The 22,447-nt window shown below is 41.4% G+C and overlaps 1 protein-coding gene across 4 annotated transcripts in view; it reads left to right on the forward strand.

Moving 5' to 3' along the window:
* Window positions 1–19,615, forward strand: part of LOC309536629 (protein argonaute-3) — a 68,380-nt gene extending 48,765 nt beyond the window's left edge. For 3 of the 4 annotated variants that reach the window (XM_082230766.1, XM_082230765.1, XM_082230767.1), the window contains 4 exons: window positions 1,920–2,054; window positions 2,874–2,975; window positions 3,968–4,167; window positions 5,414–19,615. In XM_082230766.1, the coding sequence (XP_082086892.1) occupies window positions 1,920–2,054; window positions 2,874–2,975; window positions 3,968–4,167; window positions 5,414–5,522 (546 nt within the window). In that variant the 3' untranslated portion in view covers window positions 5,523–19,615. Of the gene's footprint in view, window positions 1–971; window positions 1,184–1,919; window positions 2,055–2,873; window positions 2,976–3,967; window positions 4,168–5,413 lie in introns of those variants that run through there. The other variant, XR_014221683.1, reaches the window with a different exon arrangement.
* Window positions 19,616–22,447: the final 2,832 nt, after the last annotated feature.

A 22,447-nucleotide genomic window follows, 5' to 3' on the forward strand; every position in this document is an offset into this window, starting at 1 on the left:
GGCGAGCGCCACTCGAGAGCCGCGAGGCGGGCGCTGCGGACGGAGGCACTGCCCGCCGAGCTCGCACGCAGCCAGGCAGGCAGACGGCGAGAGCCCCGCGCTGGGCGGCCTCTCCGGGGAGCAAGAGGCGCCGAGGAAGGAGAGCGTGCGGGGGGGGGACTTCAAGGTTAAACAGATGGACGTTGTGACCACAATCAGTTTGAATCCCTCTTTTTTTTCTAAGAAAATAAACATTTTACTGTTTTTAGGTATTCTTGTCTTATACCCATTTATGCAGTCCAGTGTGTTTAAAGAATAATTGGGTAAACAGGGTGGGAGCAAAGCACCCCTTTGGAATTTTCCTGTGAGAGGATGTTATTTTAAAGCACCTGTGTGCCAATTTGGGATGTCTGTAGAGTTTATTTTTCCACATTATAAAAATATGATACTCTCTCTTCTCAAAGGCAGATGTAATATTTTTAACAAATATTGTCATGAGTAAAAATAAGCCTAAGGTGTTTTTTTTAAAAAAAGTCAAATTTTCGCCCACTAGGCGGGCGCCGGACTGTGTCCACCCTATTTCCCATCCATCCCGGGTGGGGATCAGATCGGATGGGATCGAATGAGAGCGGACAGGCGGTCTGCTCTCATCCGATTCCCCATAGAGAGCAGCGGGGCTCTGACATCTCCCTCTCCGCACACAGTGGTGGTGTGCCTCGTGATTTTTTTCATGAAACAAGTGTGCCTTTGCCCAAAAAAGGTTGAAAAACACTGCACTACAATACTGATTCCACCCAGCCTATCTAGCCAATATGTGATGCTTGCAACCTTTGATATGCATTAAATGCACCCACCAAAACCCATCTCTCTATATGCCTAATTATCAGATTGACCATTACAAGGAGCTCTAGAGGCATAGTCTCTGCTCAAGAATGTTTATTTGTCACCCAAGGAATACTTCCTTTGTAAAGGAATGTTTTCCTCTTCCTCAGAAAGATGCTCTCCTTCCTCAAGACCCTCATTCTCCATGCCAGCAGAGGAGCTGTCAGCTTGGCAGCAGGACGTTTCTATTATGTCCCTGATGTGTCAGGACCAAGTAGTGATCCATCCACAACAATGGAACTACATTAAGTTCCCCACAATGAGATCGCCCTCCTTCTACCCAGCACAAAGCACCATATCAAATACATGACCTGTCGCATGGGTGGGACTTGATACTGATTGTTTAAACACACTTGTTCTAATAACTGCACCAGGATGCTAGCTTCCAGACTGAACTGCAAGTCCAGCCCAAATCTGTATAAATCTATATTGTCTGTTTTGCAGTTCTGCTATACATAGACCTTGGAAGTTCTAAACCAGCAAATACTATAGTGTCTTCTACGTTTTAGTAGACTTAAAAGTTAGACACACTTCAAATGTATGTGTGTGTCTCTGCAATAGAATTAAGTAGTGTGTGTATTTTTTAAAATTGTTAATTTATCATGAAGACTCAGGGGGTGGGGGGGGAGAATACTAGCAGCATACACCAATACAACAAATAAACAAGGATCAGGAATTTGAAGTGTACCCATTGACTACTAATGTTTCAAGAAATAATTTTCTAATTTCATATTTTTAAATTAAAATAACATAAATTAGTATAATATCCATACCTTTATACCTCAAAACATTAAGATCGGTGAAGCAATGAGTTTTTTCTAGAATGTTCAGTAAAAGGCTTGCAGTGTGCCATAAAGTTGTCTTGCTGTTACCTTTCCCCTTTTATTCTTAAATATATCAGTTTTGCTACTAGAGCAAATTCTGAGAGGTTTTCTGTCCACTCATTTGTTGCCGTTTTCTTTGTGATCTTGGTTTCTTTTCACATAAGAATTTGATTCAAGTGTCCTGTTTTATTTTCTATTTGGGAGTAAGCTAACCATTCTGTATCTGCACTATAGGTGTTGTATTATGAGCTGCTAGCAATTAGAGAGGCCTGTATCAGTCTCGAAAAGGATTACCAGCCTGGCATAACATATATTGTTGTTCAGAAGAGGCATCATACAAGGCTGTTTTGTGCTGATCGGACAGAAAGGGTAAGACTTGTCTAATTTCAGTGTAGTTGCTTCCAAGTGGGTGACTGAAGAAAGTGTAATCTATCATTATTAGCATGTATATAGTGGTTTAGAACTTTCACAGCACTTCAGATGAATCATCTTGTTGTAATCCTTACAACAGTCCTATAAGATAGCCCATTATGATTTAGCCCTGTCGTAGATGGGATTGAGAGGCTGACAAATGATGGTAGAGGCAAAATTTCAGTGGAGGATGTCCTGATTTATAGCATGGTACAACAGCTGAATTCCCCCACTTTGTAAATGCTTCAATGAGGAGCCATAGCACAATGGCAGAGCAACAACTTTGCTTGCATAAGGTCCCCAGTTCGTCACTCCAGTGAAAAACATCTTGAGCAGCAGGGCTTACTAAAGCCCCTGTACGAGACCTTGACAATCTGCTGAGTATCTAGATATCAGGCTAGATGGGCCTATGGGTCTGGTCTGATAGAAAGCTGTATGTTTCTATTTTTCCAAGTTTACTGTTCGATTTCAAAGGCAAGCAAAATTGACTGATACAAAATGGCATTCCAACTTCATTTTGTTGTGAACCTCACCTCTATGTTAACAACAGACTTTATTCCAGCTGCCAGCCTCTTTGCACCATCAGGTTACAAGCCTGGTGTCAGCAGCCAAGTTCTGGACTTGCTTTCATGCACAAAAACTAGGAGAAGCTGATGTTCAAAGTTGAAACAAATAAAAGCAGATTTTTCAGTATTTTATATCATGTGTTCATTACATAATTATCAAGCTAAAGCTAACATTTTTGTTCCTCTCCTGTGGAAATGCATTCTTTTCTAGGTTGGAAGAAGTGGGAACATCCCAGCTGGAACAACTGTAGATACGGATATCACACATCCTTACGAATTTGATTTTTACCTCTGTAGCCATGCAGGAATACAGGTAGGAACTAAAGCACAAACCTACTTGATTCAGTCTGGGTTTGGTACCATTCGTGAGCAGACATGAGTGGTAATATAAGTGAATCTGGAGGGTGCTTTCTATTTAAACCAGTTTTTTAAAACAACCAAGGCTGACTTAAAGCAAGCTTTTTATGACTTGAGCTTTTTCCCCAAGTTTGTACCCTTTAGATTTGCCATGGAACAAAAATGTCATATTATCCAGGAATGTATTCTCAAAATATTTGGCTCACACACTAAATCTTTTCTGTGACATCTGAAGACAGAAAATGTGTTAGGAATTGTCCCCTGGAAGCTCTGCTATGGCTCCAGCATTTGCTGTTCCGTGCTTGTATTCACCCATATACCTTTCGGAAGCTGCAGAAAATATGTAATTGCTGTGCTTCATAAATTCGGAACTGAAGCAGCTTGGCATCAAGCTCTTACAAAGTAATTTTGTTTAGTTACCCCAAGGCTCCTTAAAACTATCTTCAGCCTCTGATTATGGGCTGTATCCAGTGTAGCAGCAAGTCACTTGTCTTGATCTGCTGGTGAAAAGCTTTGTGCCAGTGGATCATTGTTGCACCAGAGAATGCATAAGCAGGTTGCTGGTAAGTTTGTTGTTAACACAACTGTTGCATGGGTTTTCTCTGTTGTGCAGCATTAAAACTCTCATGTCCAGTCGCACAAGAGCCGTTGCACTGGTGAATGATACAGCCCTATATTTTAGCACTTGGAAGTGTTCATTTGAAATAAGTGACAGGATAGGACTGTGGTGGTGTTCTGCAGGATGCTAATGTGCTGCAGTGCCAAGAGTGTGCAAGGGTGGGGCTACAGCAACATGGAATCCCCTTTTCACATTAATAAGAACTGTATTCTCAGGAGCACAGTCAATATCCTTGGCATACAAAAACATTTGCTGTTCAGTTTAATTTTTATAGAAATGTGATGCAGAAAGTTAATTGGGAATTTGAACTGATGTTTCATTCTCCCTAGGGTACCAGTCGTCCCTCACATTATCATGTATTGTGGGATGATAACTGTTTTACTGCAGACGAACTTCAGCTGCTAACTTACCAGCTCTGCCACACCTATGTGCGCTGCACACGATCCGTGTCTATACCTGCACCAGCGTATTATGCTCACCTGGTGGCATTCAGAGCAAGATATCACCTTGTAGACAAAGAACATGACAGGTAAGAGTAGCGTTGCCAGATGACTTGGCTTCTCCGACCTCTGGGCTAGTTGCCAGAATTTTTTATTTTAAAGTATGGCATTTGATCTCATTGCAGACTTGTTCCAAACTTGATTTTTTTTTTTTTTTAAGTAAAGGTCAACAGCATTATTTTCACATGTTTAAACAGTATAGTCAACACATGTGCACTAGGGTGCCTGGTTGTTTAGCTCAGTCCTAGCACATTGTTTCATGCTGCTGCATATGAAACCACTGAGTATAGTCAGAGTTAGCTTACAAGAATGATCCATTAACTTCACTTTTTTGTGCAACCCTGATTGGATTTTGAGAGGTAAGTAGGGGTGTGTGCATGCTCCATGGAGACCACATGCATAATTAGACCCCTTTGGGCATTGCCCTGTCTCTCCCACCTCAACTAGCAAACCATCAAATGTGCATGATTAAATGTGTACAGAGTTCTACAGAAATGGCAGCAGGCAAGCCAGTTAGCGATGAAGTCCATTGAGGTAAAGTCGTCATGATTGCCAATCTGTCCTTTATAAATCTAGCATTGTTATAAATATGACTCAGAGTTCCTGCAGTGTTCCCATACAGCTCATTCATTCATTCATTCATTCATTCATTCATTCATTCTAGAAGGTTGCCCTGTGGGTGTGGTGGGGAACTGTGGATTCCCATAGATGGTTACCCACAACCTCAATCTTTTATTAGGTGCAATTGGGTGCACAAATTATTTGCAATAATCCATTGTGCTTTAAGTATGTGTTTGTGAGAAAAGATAGCACATTGTTCATGCTAACCACTACATCACACATTTGATTGTACATGTTGCAGGGCAGTTTCTTCAAGCTTTCCCATGATGTCTATGGATAGCCATTTTAAATGAGTGTGTGAATTTGCCCATAGAAGTGTTTGGAACATGTGTTCCACTGACTTGTTCTATACTAATAATTGGTGGTGGGGACCATGCATCTAGTACTAAAGTCCATCCATGTGCTGCATTAGTGTAACGTATTGTTTTTGAGAGCTGAAAAGAACACGGAATACAGCTTTCTTAAAGCTCTTTTCCTGGTTGATGTTCAGAAGCAAAGGAATTAGCACAAGGCTGTACTAATGGCTGCTCAGTGCAGAAATTAGAATTGTTTTTTATAGCTTAGTTGCTTAAAAATATAAGAAGGGAGCGTGACTTTTGCTTCTTGGGCCCAAAGGTGTTTGCTAATTCTTCTCTCTTTTCCCTGCTATTGCAGTGCTGAAGGAAGCCATGTTTCAGGACAGAGCAATGGGAGAGATCCCCAAGCCCTTGCGAAGGCTGTACAGATTCACCAAGACACCTTACGCACCATGTACTTTGCTTAGCTATAAAAAAAATATCAGTGAGACCGGAGCCTATTCACGAAAGGAAGAACTGCAGAATTTAGTCACATACAGTGTATGTTTAAAGAAGGGTCAGTTCATTGGGGAGGGGGATGCCTCTGCCACTGCTGAAACTGATCCTATGGGAGGGGGCACGGGCCTTATCCTTGTTTTGACACAAGGAAGATTGTTTACTTCACCGAGAACACGGCACTTATTATGCAATATGAAACCAGCCAACTGCTTTTGAAGCAGCCTCCAATGGGAAGTGCTGCCGTCATCGTTGTTGTCTTTTCCTTTGTGTGTGTTTTTTCTTGTAGTTAACCCTTTTTTATGCCTTTACCTCAAGTTGCTCAGCAGCACAACTCTTTCTGCAAAAAAGAAACAATTATTACGGTATTAAAACTTACAGGAGCAATCAAAAAGGTGATTGTTGGGGTGGGCAAGTGAAGTGAAGTAGAGAATGTGCAAAAATGTTTTTATTCTTTGGGTACCCCTACGAGGGTAGCCGGTGGCTTCCCCTCAATGGCTGTCAGCACTTGAATGTGACCATAGCAAGTGTGTTTGTATGTTTGAGTGAGCAGCTCCACAGCGTATGTTGTGGGAAAGGCTGTGTGTATAGTGCATTTGCAGATCCATTGATCCCAGTGTGGTTTAGCCAACTGCTGCCTTTTGTGTCTGTCTTCATTGCTTGGAGTTGCTCAACTCAAGTCTGTTTCTGTACCATAACTAAGTTAACCATATACGTTGATGCTGGCAGTAGCGATACAACCTGATGAGATTAATGAAGCTGCTGCTTTCTCCTTGTCCAGAAGTTTCAGCTAATTTTACATCTTGTGTGCCATGTGTATACCTTCTGAGCTTCTTGTGACAGCAGATCTCCTCCCCTGTTTTGCCAGGGTGACGTGTAATATCCATTCAAGTACAGACACTAAGTTGAGGTCTCTCTTTTTTAAAAATGAAAAAATATATATTAGTTGACTCGCTGCCTCTCACTTTAATGTGATTGCATATATATATCTATATATACGTGTACTTTGAGGTTTAGCTTCCTTTTTTCTTTTATATTTATTAGAGTAATAATAATGCTTTAATTTATGTCAGTGTATTGGCGACATCAGTTTTAATGTTTAGAAACATAACTATTTTGTTTTAGAGAACTGACAATGTTTTTGCTATCTTTTAGTGCAATAAGCCTTTGCAAAGGAGAAAAATCTGTCCATTTTTGCTGTGCACAAACAGCAGCATTTTGCACCACTAATAGTGGGAGAATGGACATGTTTGTGCACTTAAAAGGACAAAGTTAGCCTTAATTTTGAAAGGAAAGTCTTGTAATAGGGAGGATTCCCATTTGTAATGCATAAAAAGGCAAACCCTTTCATGCTGCTAGCAGACTACAAGCTTTAATACTGTCTAGTAATGCAGGATTTTTGCTCTGCTGCACCCTGGGGTTGGAGGGCATGGTTTTTCCCAGCACAGAAGAAATTCATGTTTTTAGATCTGTCCAGATGACATTGAGCAAAAGTCTAAAAGGGGGCATGAAGATTTTTTAAAAGCAGGTTTTGATCATGTAGACTTTCCTTTTGAAACTGAGTGCTTCATTTCATTTTACAAATAAAGCTACCAGAGGGCTGGGATACACTTAAGTGAGATCACTGAAATGTGAATCAGATGAATGGGCCTCTTTTCATTCCACTTTGAAGCTGAAGCAAAGTATTTTACAAGATGATGAAGATGAGCATTGAACTCAGTAGCAGGGATTCAGGGGCGTTTTGCACTTTGTAAACACATGAACTGCATTTGTGACTGCTTTTTTTGCACTGGTTTTATAGTATATATGCATAGATATATACTGCAGATGGTTCATATGGGCATTGCTAGTAACCCAGCCCTGCTGAAACAAACAAACAAACCATTCTCCACATGAAAACCATTTCACTGGTTGAAGCATCTTTCTTATATTGTGCTGTCTTCAAAGTGACCCACTATATTTGCCAATTTACTGTATTTTCAGCTGAAAAATCTGAGCCCATTTTGCTCCAACAGGCCTGAACCTTTCCTTTTTCTTCTCTCCCCACCCCACCCCCACCAGAAAACTTAAGTACTGTGTTTTATATGCTTTCTTGTGCAGGCATATGCTGCTGTTCATGGTGTCTCAAAATGCTTTACTGCACTTGTGATCTAGTGAAGTTTACTCCCAGTTTCAGCAAAATGGTACAATGCACACTTAACCTCTTGGGGGCAAGAATCAAAGTGCACTTGAAATAATTGTGATGGGGAGCAGCTTGCCTTAGGGGGTTGGGAAGAGGTGTGCACTAAGATGAAAGGGGAAACTGCTAGAACCAAAAGAGTTCTTAATGAATTGAATTGCAAGTGGCTGTTTTCATGCTTCAACTTCTGGAAGTTTCCTAGCTGAGGATACTTCATGCACTGTACTTATGCTTGAATTCCTAGCATGAAATGACTGCGGGGAGTTCAATACCAGCCTGCTTAGGCCCCATGATGTGGCCAATGGACTCAGACTTCACCTCCTTTGTCCTTCTCCCCCCTGCCTAAAGAGAACATACACCACTTGTTGTCAGGGTAGCCTAGTAAACCTCCCTGGAGCTTGAGGTCAAGTTTAACGGTTCTAATATGGGTGAATCACAACAAATCTTCACTAATATTAATGTTAAGTTTTTTCTCTTCCAAGGGTTGTCACTTTAAAAGGCTCCAGTGGGAATTCTTACTCAGTGTTTCACAATTGCGGTTTTAAAAGTGAGTTGTGGAACATTGGGACCTCTGCCCCCCCCCCTTTTTAAAGACCTTTTAACTGTTTATACCAAGATGCACTATAATATTTATTTCCTGACCTGTCCCTAGAATGGTGGCTCTAAAGCCTCCTTTGCTGCAGCCATCACTCTCATCCTTCCAAAGTGAAAATGATTTAGAGCCCAACAGAGAAGCACCTTTAAAATACTTGTACACAGTGCTAGTGTGATTGATTTTCATGTGGAGAGTAGATGCTAACTTAAAAACAAACCAGAATATATTTTAATTTTGAAACTGTCTTTGTCAAGTGCCGATAAAATTTGTAATACACTGGCCTGGTTCACACCTAAATGCTAAGCCATGGTTTGATTAACAAACCACAAGTTAACCACCGGTTGTCTCATAGATGATCAACAAACCATAACTTGTTTCTTCAAAGTTGCTTTGGGTTTTCCAGCTGCTCTTGGTTTGTGCCTATGTAGCTTGGTGAGAGGGTGGAGTGGCCAAAGAAATGTTTAAGGAAGGGTGAAGGGTTTGGGTATAACAACAAGCCATAGTTAAAACAAACGAAGGTTTGTAAGCCAACAAAAAAAATCATGACTTCAGGTTGTGGTTAGGCACTAAACAAACTGTAGTTGGGTTGATGGCAGGGTTTGGAGGCTCAAACAACAAACTATGGGTTAATAAACAATGACTTAGTATTATCTGCGAGCCAGGCCAATATCAATGTACTGGCATTGAAGGCCACCTGTACTACAGTACTGTAGCTGCTATATTTATTTAAATGGAGGTGGGCAATTACTGCACTAAGGAAATGGGCAGGTGAACAGGAATCCAATTTAAGAAGTAGTATTCTGATTTTTGTTGTTTCAAAAGCAATTTTAACAGTGTGATATAACAAAGGGTGCTGTCTTAACCAAGATTATAAAATAGCCAGATATTCTTCCTTTGTTTTGAAAGACTTAAGATATATTTTGATGTTTGCAGTGGATGGGTGGAGGTGGGGATGGGAGGAAATATACGGTACCTCATCTGTGGTGGCAGTTTCCAGTATATTTTTCACAAGATTATATGGAGTTTTATTTTTGTACATGCTCTCTGTTTTTGTTTTCTAAAAAAGCTTTCTTGAATTTTAATGTGCTTTCATGAAAATTTCTGCCTGTACAGCCGAGACAGCTGTCTGTTCAGCCTATATAGGTACAAAAGTGTAGGTTTAATGGTTTTTTGCACCCAGCTTGGCCTTGTTCTTCATTCAGTATGCGTATTCCTGCCTAGAATGGTTGCTGTAACTCCCCCCACCCCAGTTGTCTTATTTCTCACTTGTACTTGCAAGAGCCACTGTCCTCTCTCCATCACCACTCCATACCTGAGAGATGCTTGGTGCTGAGTTCTGTCCACCATGAAAACACAGTGCATTGTTCTCCATATGTTTTGAACTACAACTTTCATCAGCTTCAGGCTGAATAAAGCTGAGCTAACAGAATGTGCCCCTCTGTAGGTAAGGACTTTTCTTTTGTGCCATTGGGCTTGCTCTCTGTCAGGTACAATTCCCATTAATTTCAGCAAGTCGGTAGTGCTAGGGCTGGATTTTCAAAGGCAGAATTGATGACTTTTGGGCAACCCTAGTAGTACAAAGCATTAGAGTCCTACTGGCCAAGCTTCATCATCTAAGCAACAGCTGCTAAGAGGGGCATTATTAAAAGACATCAGACCGAAAGGTTCATTCTGTGGGGTCTTTCACACACACGTGTGTGTGAGACTATGTTAGAACGTAAAGATCTCAGGAGTGTTAGATGAAAAATGTTAAAAATAATGGCAAGGGTGCTTCCCAAAGCTTCCTTTGGGATATTTCTGCAAGACTGAAAGTCTATCTGCTTGTAGATATCCTTTGACTCTGTGTGTTCCCCTATGCAAATTATTGTGACTTATTAACCACCCATGTAACCTTCCTGTTGTATAGCTTTTCTGCTAGCTGTTTTTGATGATGGCAACACCCTGAATCTGTCAGATTTTCCCACTTGGTAGGTGATTCATTGAATGGATTTTTAGTGCTATGAACTGATAGAACAATTACCTTTTCAACTGGAAGAGTTGATTGTGTGTCTGCAAAGTGGGAGCAGGACATATCTTTTTAATCAACTTCCACTTCCCATCCTTTTCACTTGAGGGCAGTTTGTCCATGCATATTGAGCTTGTGGTGAATGGAACCTCAAGCATTGTCTGGCATATAGAAAATGGCCATCATGGGTTAAACACCAGGCAGAGTTTTCACTATTGCCTCAAGCACAGCAACGTCTATTAAGGCATGCTCAGCTTCAAGTTATCCTGTGATGTACTTGACCCTTATGTTTTTTGGAAAGCTAAACAACTCCTGGGGAATTTGCAGGCCTGCTAATACCTGCTTGTTAATTATCATATTTACAAATGCTTGGATTTCACTATGATGAGAGACAAAGCTGTTAGATGCCAGACCCTCCTTTATGACTTGCCAGTTTATTCTCTGTAACCTTGACTTTGCTGTTAAAGAGGTTATGACTAAGTAACCACTGGGGAAAAACCCTGGAGTGGGAACTGGAGAACAGTTTGAAAAATTAAACTGAAGGATTGACTCTGCAGGAGGTAAAATGTTGACAGACGAGAATCATGTCTAGCATCTTTCAGTCCCATTTCCATATTAAAATTATGTCTGAATTACCTCTGGCAGGTATGTAACTATAAAGACCTATTTAAAAATGAAGTAGCTCTGCCATCTGAAACTTGGAGGGTTTTATTCATTCAAAGCAAGACAGTCCTCAAAGTGCCTTTTTAGAAGATGGTGCTGTAGATTTTTCTTTCTTTCTGAAGTTGTATATTGCTGGGTGATGGGGGGATAGAAGCATTTAGTGAAAACACGCCAAGTTCTTGATGATATCACTTGTAGTGTTGAGTACTATGTAGTACCCCACCCCAAAATAATCAGGACCAAGATAAGAGTGGACCATACTATATTTGGGGAAAGTACTGATAACTTGATTAAAATCCACTGTGTGGATCTAAGATACTTTAGGGTTTTTAGGGCAAGTAGCCCAGGACACTTGTAAGCACTAAATGTTTATTCAGAGGCCACAAACTATGAAATTGTGGTAAGCAGCATGTGCCCCTGAAGCTATATGTGTATCTTTAAAGTTGTTAAAATTCTGAAAATCCCAGCTTTAACTGTAGACCTTTTGTAAAATGCAGGACCCTAGTCCTCATGGTTGCAATGACAAATGTTGATGGCAAAAATTTGCAGCATGGCCTTTTGGTGCTGAGCAAGTCTGCTGCCCCGAAATAAATAAAAAAAACTTTTTTAAAAGAAAAATGCTGTACAGCCAGTCTTGTCTTTAAGCTTTTTATCAGTCAGGAAAAAAACTAATAAACACTGCACCTCTGTAGCAGCAAAATGCTGTAAAAGTAATAATAACAAAAGTTGTAGTGATTACACTGTAAAACTACTTGCACACACCTGCAAAAAAATCCAGCTATGGTCTTAATGGTACCAATAGAATATTTTTCAAGGAAGATTTGTGTCCCTTTGTGGTTAGATTATTGGTCACCTCTGTAGTTTATGTGCCATCATCTCTTTTTCCTGACTATTGGCTGCCATTTTTATGGAAGAGTTTATCAGGCTTTGTCTTTACAATAATGTTCTTGCTATAACTTTGCAATCCAGGGTTTCAGGGGAACTGCGAGGGCAAAGGATAATCTCATCCAAACCTACTTTCATATCCGTCTTTGGCATCCTGGAACTCTCAGTGCAATGCTGGGTTGTAGAGGAGGCCAGTTGTTCATTTGAACAATAGTCTAATGCTTTGGCACAAAAAGAAAAAATGTTATTTGGATTAGGCAACAGCCTATTTTCATTTATTATGAGGCAGGCTATCGGAAAGAGTAAGAGTTGTGGCCTGCACATACATCCTGCCTGCCTGATGCTCACACCATGCTTCTCCATGTTACATGGCCATAATGCTGACTGCCTATACTTAAGGATGAATGATCCCTTCTCAACCACTCTCTCCAGAGGTGTGGAAGCTTTTGTGACTCCCAAGTGATGGCTGCCTTAATTCACACGTGCATTGCCCATTAATCTTTGCATATAAGTTTATATAGTTCCCTTCCTGAATAACCTTATCCAAAGACAGTGTATTAAATTGTTCAGTATGCACTGCGGCATCTGTGCTAATAGTAATTTAACTAACTTTTTTTTAAAAAAAATGAATTATATAATCCGAAATCAGTTGCTCTGTTGTTTTTGACCCAGTGGCCAATCCTAGCTGATAGCTTAATAGCACATATGGTATGGTTCTAGTTTAAATGTGCACAAGGGTTCTTGACTATTAGTTATTCCAAAAGGGTTGAGCAAAATACTGAATACACAGCAGTGGGAAAGTTAAGGGTGGATACTGAAGTACATACCTTTTTTTGTAAATGATAAGAATGACTTGCTATTAGAATAGGCTGCCTCCAAAGATATGGTGGTATTGGCTTTAACTGTACTAGCTTTCTAGAGGTGCAAATGCTACTCCAGTAGCAAAACTCTCTAATTACAACCCAGTCAACTTTTAATCTATTAATTGTTCAAGTTCAGCCAATCAATTAATTGATCAATTAAATTTGCATATGGATAAAACCAATATTTCTGAAGAAGCATTTTTTTAGTTGATGCACACATGTCATAACATGCATAATCTTAAAAGGCATTATTCCTGTGTGAAAAAGGAAAGTGATTCTTTTCAGATTATGCTCACCCTCTGCAATTTTTATAAGCACTTTTATTAAAATTTTAATGTATATACGTGTGTGTGTGTGTGTGTGTGTGTGTATCTTTTGCCCAAGTGTCCTCGGGAACATTTTCCATCCCTACTATGAATGTTCCATAAGAGAAAAAATTAGGTGAATTGTCACAGGTTGCAATCCTATATGTGCTTACCTGGGAGTAAACCCCATTGCACTATTTGGTGCTTACTTCTCAGTAGACATGCATTGGACTGTGCTGTGAAAGTACCATAGAGGTGCCTCTGACTTTGCCATGTATGAAAACAGACTAGATGTTGTCCCATTTCAAGTGGTCTCTGGCAGAATTTGTTTACAGATACTTCCAGAACTTTTTCTAATACTTTTATTATTTTTAATGTTAAGTCATAGAAATAATTTCAAAACCTAATGCACTTTCAACTGTAGGGAATGGGGGGGGGAGAGAATGGAACAACCTCTGAATGCAATACTTTTGTTGGGACCGACCCCAAAGTCTAAAAAAAGTGACACATTTTTATTTTATTATTGATTAACACCTTAATTATTAATAATTAATACCTTTATTGAACTGTGGACTTCAGAGGGTTGCTGTTGTTTTTTAGATGGACCAACATAGCTTCCTATGCTTTTTAAATTAGAGGAGTTGCTTCTTCCTGGTGACTTATATCTGATTTTGCAGGCTCTCCTTTAGTGGGAAATCTACTTGGTGTTTGGTTTATTATGCGTGTCTAGCGGGGGTGGGGGGTGGGGAAGCATATGTGTGCCTCACTCTTAAGATGGGGTCTCATTCATCCTCCATCTAGAGCACTGATCAGGTCCGCACATGCTTAACTTCAGTAGTAGCTGTACCATTAGTTGTGTGGAGACCATTTGCTAGGCCTGACCTTACTAGGTGTCGCATGTCTTGTTCTCTCTTTTTTTAAAATTTATTTGCAGCTTCGAGAGAGGAAAACGCTCATCATTTCCTACCCACTCCAGGCTCTCCAGACAAGTGTGGCATGCTTCTATAATCATGCCCTCAGGATGTTTAAGTGCAATATCTGTCATCCCTGACAGTAGCCGTGCTGACGAAGACTGATGGGAGGGCACCATGTTGGCTACCCCATTTATAGGTTCTTTTGTAAAAATGTGTTTATGTCTATATTATATACACATATAAACATAGATGTACACTCTATAAACCAGGCCAACATGGTGCCTTACCATGTGTGTGCGTGCACACATGCACATCCTGCGTCTTTTCCAATGTGCATTGATGATGCAATGCAAGTGCAACGTTGAGGGGAGAGGCACAGGCTAGCTGGGCTGGTCAGATGCAGCAGATTTGAACATGACCTGTTGCCGAAACCATACGGCAGAGTTTTGCAGAGCTGGCACTGAAGCCTGACAGGAAGGTTCGGCTCCTGACCTGGTATCTTTTCTTCTGTTACCAGGAGTGTGCTGGACTCAGAGGTGCTCTTTGGGAGCTGAACCCTACTTTCCCAAGATAGTTTTGGGGACTAAATCTTTTCAAAGTTTGCTGCAAAACATTAAATAACTTTCCCAGTTTACTAGTACTCGGTCCACAATTTGTTTCTCAAAAGAGCCAATCAAAAGCTAATGGAGAGCATTATGCCAATCCTTTATTTGGAACAGATGATGCTCTTAAGAAAAAGCTTAAAGCCCTCTTGGTCTCAGACTGGGAAGTTGACAGGAGAAAAACCATAGAATCCTCCCTATGGTGGCAAAATCCTTGTCTTGCTTTCCATTCTGTGCTTTGAAGAGTGCACCTGTTTCTTGCTTCGTTCCTCCCTGCACTCCACAGCATAGACTAGGAAGCACTTCAGACAAGCAAGAAACTGGTGCCTTTGTAATTGCATTATCCCCAAGCCGCTTTCCTGCTTAGAATTCAGTGGCTTTGGACTTTGGTGTGAGGCGTTAAGTAATTTATCTCAGTTTACCTATACCTAGTCCACAATGTTGCTTTTTAAAATAGCTGCCCATTAATTTTTTGGGTATCTGTTTAAGTGACTTTAAAGTTACTGCTGTCCATTACCTAAGAATTCATGTAGTCATGGTAGTCACCTGAACTGATCTAATCTGCCTTCTCTCTTTCATGTTGCTCATTTTTACTGATTCCTTTGTTTATGGTCCCTTTGTGCTTGCTGTGCACTCGGCTTGATGGTAGTCTTGTTTTGAGGTGGATTATGAGGACTTGTAAGAATGTTGTGGTGAATATAGTGGAGCAGGGTGATGAAGGAGAGCTTTGTAGAGTCAGAAAACTTTGGTTGCAGGAAAGGAGCAGAGGCTGAGAAGAATAGATGCGTATTCCATGGGCACACGGAGTCATACTAGTGGAATTGTTCAGATGGATTGTACAGCAAAATTCAGGCACAGAAAACTTGCTTGGCAGGAGCAGATTGAGGCCCACTTACGGTAGTTTAGATTCTACTTCCATCAAATGCCCCGGGGAAACTCACAAGCAGGACATGAATATGGCCTTCCTCTATTATATCTCTAGCATCCTGGTCCTCCAGACTTAAGCACTGAGGCCAAGAGGCTTGCTGAATGTCAGGTTTGAGCAGGAGCAACATAAATATTTTACTTACTCACTCACTGTATTAACTGTGTCTAGTCATATCTGTTTGTCTACATTTAAGGAATGAGCTTTTTGTTCAGAAAAGTTTCAGGCTGTACTCTCTGAAATGCAGGCAGCAGAAGGCAAGACTATTCCACTTTTAATCATGAGCACTATTGACAGTTCTCCTCCTCCTCCTCCCAGAAGCAGTGTGTCTTTGAGGGGTGGGTGAGTTCAGACCTATTCAATATCTCATTTTAGGAGAAGCAAATCTCCAGCTTTTTTGATGGAACTTCTTGAAGCCTGTGATATGATAGGTTTTTCATTTTTCAAGTAGCAAAAAAGTCTCATTAGAAGGGACTCTGATGTAGCATGGACATTTCTCCATGGAGTGTTCTCTGTATTGGAGAATGTTGTTTCTCAAAATACAGTTTCATAAAATAAGCAACACAATGAATGATTACAATGCTAGTTTCAAAGTGTAACTAAGTTTTTGTTTCAGGTGATTATCCCTAGGAACATTGATTGTGTTAATGATTTTCCCCCCTCCTGATTAAAATTGTTTAGTTTTACTACTTTTGAATATTGGGAAAATGTGTTTATAGAATACATAAAATTAATGTGGCATACTTTTGTGTACACATGCCAGATATGCTAAATTAGATCACAATTTAAGTCACTGAAACAAAAATCGCAAAAATGTTTTGAATCAAAGTTTATGAAAGACCATTGTTAAGGGATTTCAGTACATGCTAAAGTAGAATATTTCTAGTAAAATGTTTTTCTAGCTTTGACTTTAGGGTCATTTTTTCTGACTATTGGCTCTGTTAGAGACTGTATTTTGTTCTCAGCTCAGCTTTGACTTGATCTAGGAGTTTGGACTCCAGGTTGGATATGGCTTGCTTGAGTATGAATTTATTTGCACATGTGGAATCATTAAGTTACCTGTGGGGAGTGGCTGTTGTATTTTAAACAGCAAGCTGCCATTTTGCCATTTCACCAGACCTGAGAGGTATGTATTAGCAACCATTCTCACAAGTCAATTATCCCGAATACACATTGAAAATTAAAATGGATTCTGAAATTATGTTTTATTGCACAGTCGTGATCAGGCAAGTTTTCTGAGGTTGTCCCCGCAGACCATGTTAAAAAATGACTTGTGGCCTAGATGATTGCTCTTCCAGTTTGTCCACACTAAGGGGCAGGGGTTGATGAGGTTTCGGTTCTGCATGCTTGGCACAGATGGTCCATTGCGACAGGAAGAAGGCAGCTTGCAGTGACATGTAGGTTGATCACAGGGCTCTTTGATGCATGACTGCTAACTGTATGGGTACCTTCTGTCCAAGAGAATTGTATGTATACTACATGTGACAAGCACACGGGTGTCTATTTGGCCACATCCACACACAGTGAGAACCTGTTGCCAATCGCTGCATCTTTTCCACATGCATCTGCACATGGACCTATGCATGTTGGTCTCGTGTTACAGGGGACAGGTGGTATATGCAAGGTATTCCTGAATGGAAGCTATATCCATGAGAGAAATGACCCTTCAAGCAGTTTCCTTAATAAGGCAGAGTTTAAACTGTGTAACAGTATAGTATTAACATTGTGTGTGTGTAGTTAGGGGGACAAATGTAAGCTCCATCCTCAAGACATTCCGTTCACTGTGGGTCCATCAGGTGCTTGGGGCTGCACTGAGCAATTGGTCTGCTATAAGAAATACATAGCATGGCAGATTGGAGGTGCCCTTTTGCCTTTGTGTGGGGCATTGTGTTGGTGATGTCAACACTATTCTGTGTGCCATTGCAGGGACACATTTCTTAAGAATCCAGCTGTAGGCCAGCTATAGTTTCACATTCTCCTAGGAACATGTTGGTGCTGCACTTCAGCTTAAGGCCCTTGGTTGTAAATTTCTGGTGACTTCTTGCTTTGTGGGGCACTGCCGTTTTGCTTTCTGAGAGAAGCATAGGATGAGTTTGAAATCTCTGGGTGTTCTTGTAGGTTCTCCCCCGCCCCCTTTAACAAAAGTATGCTGAAGTCAAGCAAGTTTGTTGCACCTGAACTATTGTAGTTAGCCTTCCTGCAGGTGGACAGATGGATGGCAAGTGCATTGGTAAAAGCCTTCACAATTTTTACTTATTAAACCACCTTGACCGTGTGTGCCTCTTTGTATTGCAAATGTGAGCTGCAACTATTTGGGGATAGGGTGGGAGGGTTGGTTTATATAAAATATAGATAAATATATATATACATATATATATAACAAATCTGTATTTCAGTATGTTTTTAGAAACTTAACTCTTTAACCCAGAAGTAGCGTGTCCACTGCTCCCTTCACTCCTTACCCCAGCCAAGTTTACTGCCCTTGCCAAAAGTTTAGCTATCTTTGCATTTTCTTCCAGTTTGGTTAAATATCAGCCTGTCATCTTCTACAATTTTCAACTTTGTTACATATCCATCAGCTTTGTGAGACTTGGGTTGGCTCTTAACACACTTCGTTGGAAGAGGATGGCTCTTGTAAGCCTATCTTAACTACTTAAGGACCAAGCGTTCTTGAATTGGCACACAAGTCCTTGTTGCTTTTAGTGGCATAAATTTCTTCCCACCCCACAACTGTCTTGACTTCCTGGGTGGAGGTTAGTGTATCCACTGTCAGGGGCAGGAAGCCTCTGGATACCCGCTGCTGTGAATCATGAGTGCTCTTGCACTCTGTTCCTTCATACAGGCTTCCCACAAGTATCTGGTTGACCACTGTAAGATGCTGGGCAAGACGGGCCTTGGGCGTGATCCAGCAGGGGTCTTACGTTCTCATAGGTCTCAATCTTTTAATGCCACAGAAGCAGATATTCTGAGGGACTTCACAAACCTAGTCTGCCAAACCTTTTGTCAGTGTGATTTTGTGTGCGTGTGTGTGTGTGTTTTCTAAATTTTCTCTGACAATTTTTCCAGCTAAGGGAGAAGAGGAAAAAAGGAGAATGATACACTTAAAAAACAACAACCTGGACTGACATTTGCATAGAAATAACAATGTTTGCCATAAATAAAATGGCCTTGGCACATGGTTAGTGGCATGCATGCCACTTAGGGTATAAGCAGGAGGGAGTTTGTGGCACGTGTGGACATCAGTCCAGGTTGGCTGAGACAGTTGGACTTGCACTCCTTGCTGCCTCTCTAGCCAGCACTGCGATGCTGTGTGCTCCTCTGTTCAATAGACTAGTCCAGTCTTCCCTAACCTGGTGCCTTGCAGATGTTTAGGAATATGACTTCCATCAGCCCCAGCCATCCCCACTGTGCTGGCTGGGGCTGATAGGAGTCATAGTTCAGAACAGCTGGAGGATACCAGATTGTGGAAGACTGGTCTAGAGGAAAACAACATCCAGGCACTGTAGGGGGGTGGGGGTGGGAGAGGGAGTGGGGAAGTTGGTTCCACGTACGTACTCATACTTTGATTTACGGCACACTTGCCAAATAGGTTGGACACCACTGATTCCTAGCGTAACCTGATGTGTTATGTTGTATCAAATCATGGTAGTGCCTCTGAAATTCTGTCACCATGTCTTGAATATCCAGTTAGGTTATGAATTCACCTTAAAATACTTTGAGGGTACAGATAAAGACTGGACAAGCAGGGTTTGTTTTTGTTTTCTCCCAGACTTGTTGCTAGTTATATCTTTTGGGGTCAATCCATTGTGTTACAAAACACATTGTCATATCTGTCAGTTGAAGTTACACTTTTCTGTTCTTGTCTAATGTTCTGTCACTTACAAGTATGTAACCGTACATAATTCAGTCATGGAACTCCTGAGCCAAATCTGTCCCCAAAGTTGTTTTTCTGTGACAGATTCCACTCCTTTTTATGTTTTGTTTTGTTTTGGTCCACTTTCTCTATACTGGAAGGACTCTATGTTGTGGGTTGTTTTTTTTAAGTAAAATAATTACTTAGCATTGCTTTGCTTCAGTTTGAAGTGTAACTTTCACTAATAACTGCAATAAATACGCTTTTGCTCCAGAATTCAAGTTTGTGTCCAGACTTTGGTTATGGTGATTGTCAGGGACGGGAAGCAATAAGAAATTTTAATGTCTAAGGTTTTACTTCATAGTTTCAGTTTCATCATTTACACCTAGTTGCACCAACCAAATTCTGGAAAACTGCTTCGTTAAAGAAAGAAATAAAAAGATTATAAGCTCTTACGATGGCATTACACACAGCCATTAGTGAATGTGAAGGAAATGCTCTTGCTGTGTTCCATCACCTAACTGGAGTGAAGTTCCATGCTTTCACAAGATCTGTATTCTTTTGGAGGAAGAATGCTAGAAACCTGTGTTGTCATATTATACATCTTCAGTCAAGGTAGTGTAAGGCCGCAGAAGCAAGCACACAGATGTGCCAACTAGCCACATAAAAGCTTAAGGGTGCATCTCCTGGCCAGATTCAAAAGTGCTCCCTTTCCAGGTTTCTTGGCCTCACAACTCACAAGCCACTTCACAGCCTTCTCCTACACTGCAGGAAAGTGCATCAGGATACCCTGCTTTGATCACCCATTGATTAGCATGTGTTATTAGTAGCACAGCCACTTTGAAGCTAAAACTGAATTGCAGGACATCAGTGACCTAGAATAATCATCAAGGTATTTTTGCTCTGCAGAACCCCAAATGACCTGTTGCATACAATCACAGATGGGAGTGGGTGAGAAGACAGACTGCCTCCAGACTGTTACTATTATGTAGGCTGTTTGCATGGTTCAACCAATAACTGATCCTTCCTCATGGGGAACAAAGGAAGCAGGCTTCTGGTAGGTAAGACTAATTATAGTCACCTTTTCTTCAAAAAGGAACACAAAGCAACTTACAAAGCCTAAAGACCGATATGATACAAGAATTAAAATATCCTAAAATACTCACAACATGCATATAAGAGCAAATCCAGCTTGCCCCCACCCTGCTAAAAATATGCAAAGAAACTCCAAAGGCCTAGGTGAATAACAGTGTATTTGCCTGGTGCCAAAAGACAGAGATGGCACCAGGCATGCCTCCCTGGAGAAAACATTCCATAACCAGGGAGCCACCACTGAGAAGACCCATGTTTCTGTTACCACCCTCAACCTCTCCATTGGAGGAGCACACAGAGAAGACCCTCAGATGAAAAACATAGAGTGGGGAGAGGCATACCATTTGGTTCTGAGCTGCAGTTTGAATTTGGCCAAGAAACTCATTGGTATCCAGTGTAGTTGGAGCAGGACTGGTCTTGGCTAGTTCAGTACTATCTGCTCTGTCAGTGGCTCGCCAGAGGTTTGTCCCCATTACTCCTTTACCTAGCGATACTGGAGACTGAACTTAGGACCTGCATGTAAGCATGTCCTCTAGCGTGGAACTATGTGTTCCTCTTCAAACGCAGAACCACCATTGATACTGGAATATTGCACACTTTTGAATGCCCAGCTCACACATGATGTATCAGTCATACTAGCTTGAGGCAAAATGGGAAGTGCCATCCTGCCCTGCCGCTACTGCTGCTCCCGCCACCATCTACCTGCTCCTGCCACTGCCAACACGGCCTACTCTGTCGCCACAGCACATCCGTTACTGATGGAGAAACACTGTTGCTATCAGTGCCAATTTGAGGTAAGATCACATCAATTCTGGGCAAGTTCTCATCCAAAATGGACACTATCTTGCCTGTTAACTTGTTGGAGGCAGCAGGGCAGGCAGGGTGCCTACAGGGGTGTCACCAGGAGTGTGTGTGTGTTCTGCCTTCTGAAGCTGTGGTCTTGCCCTGTCTAATGGCTGGGCCAGCTCTGAGTCTCAGTGTAAAAGGCATTTGTGACTCTTGAGGCTCTGGCAGCTCCCTGCAATGTTGGGCTGGATATCTGTACCAATACTGAATTCTTGGGTATATGGGGTGTTAGGGGAGGGGGAGCAGTACTTCTGGTGGGGGACACATGCTCTTTCTTTGGTAGTTATCCACATTTGGTCTGCACCCTGCACTCAGCTCTCACCTGTGGTTCCTAGAAGTTGTTAGCATGCGATAGTCTAGGTGAGGGGAAACTGGTGGGTCTCTAACCATTGGTGAGATAGAGTCTTACCCTGCATGCAAAGACAGGCTCTGGAGGATTGAGCGGACAGACCAAGAGTGGGTCCAATGGTGAAGAAGGCAATTTTTGTTTGTGCTGTAGAGGGAAGTGAGCCCACCTAGGAGAAGGAATACTCTGATCCTAAACCTCCACTGCCTTGCTGGAGATCTCCAGGAGAAGAAAAGGCTAAGGAGTAAACCCTACACAAATCCAGAGTGGAGACCCTAAGATGGATGGATGGCACTATGTACACCTCCTTCCAGTGACTCCTGCATCTGAGCTGGTGCCAAGCATATTGCTATTTTTTGTTTCGACCACATCAGTGAGCCCAAGAAGAGGAGTTTGTCATCTGGGCAGCCTGGGACTCCATACCCACTGCCCAGGCTTGAGCCCTGGGGAGGTCAGTTCGGTGCTGCTAAAACAGCAGTTTGACTTCACCCCTGGAGGTGCACTCCATTGTCTTTCCAGGCGGATGGATGTTCAAGATCCTCTCTGGCAACCAATCTAGAAAAGCCTAATTTAATAAGATTCTTTCTTTGGTAGTAGATGATTTCACTGCTGGAATATAGGACTTATGAAAAATATATAGGCCTTACTTATAAAAAACTATACCCTCTTTACTAGCTCTGCAGAAGATGAATTTTTTGGAGGTGGGAATGCTATCTAGGTGTATTCCATTGAACTTGAAAACACATATGCAAGATTAAACCAAGACGGCAGGGCAATCCACCAGATACACTTAGGGAGGCATTTATTGCCCTGAGACCCTCTCA

The sequence above is a fragment of the Podarcis vaucheri genome (assembly GCF_965113315.1).
Source record: "Podarcis vaucheri genome assembly, chromosome: 7".
Lineage (NCBI taxonomy): Eukaryota > Metazoa > Chordata > Lepidosauria > Squamata > Lacertidae > Podarcis > Podarcis vaucheri.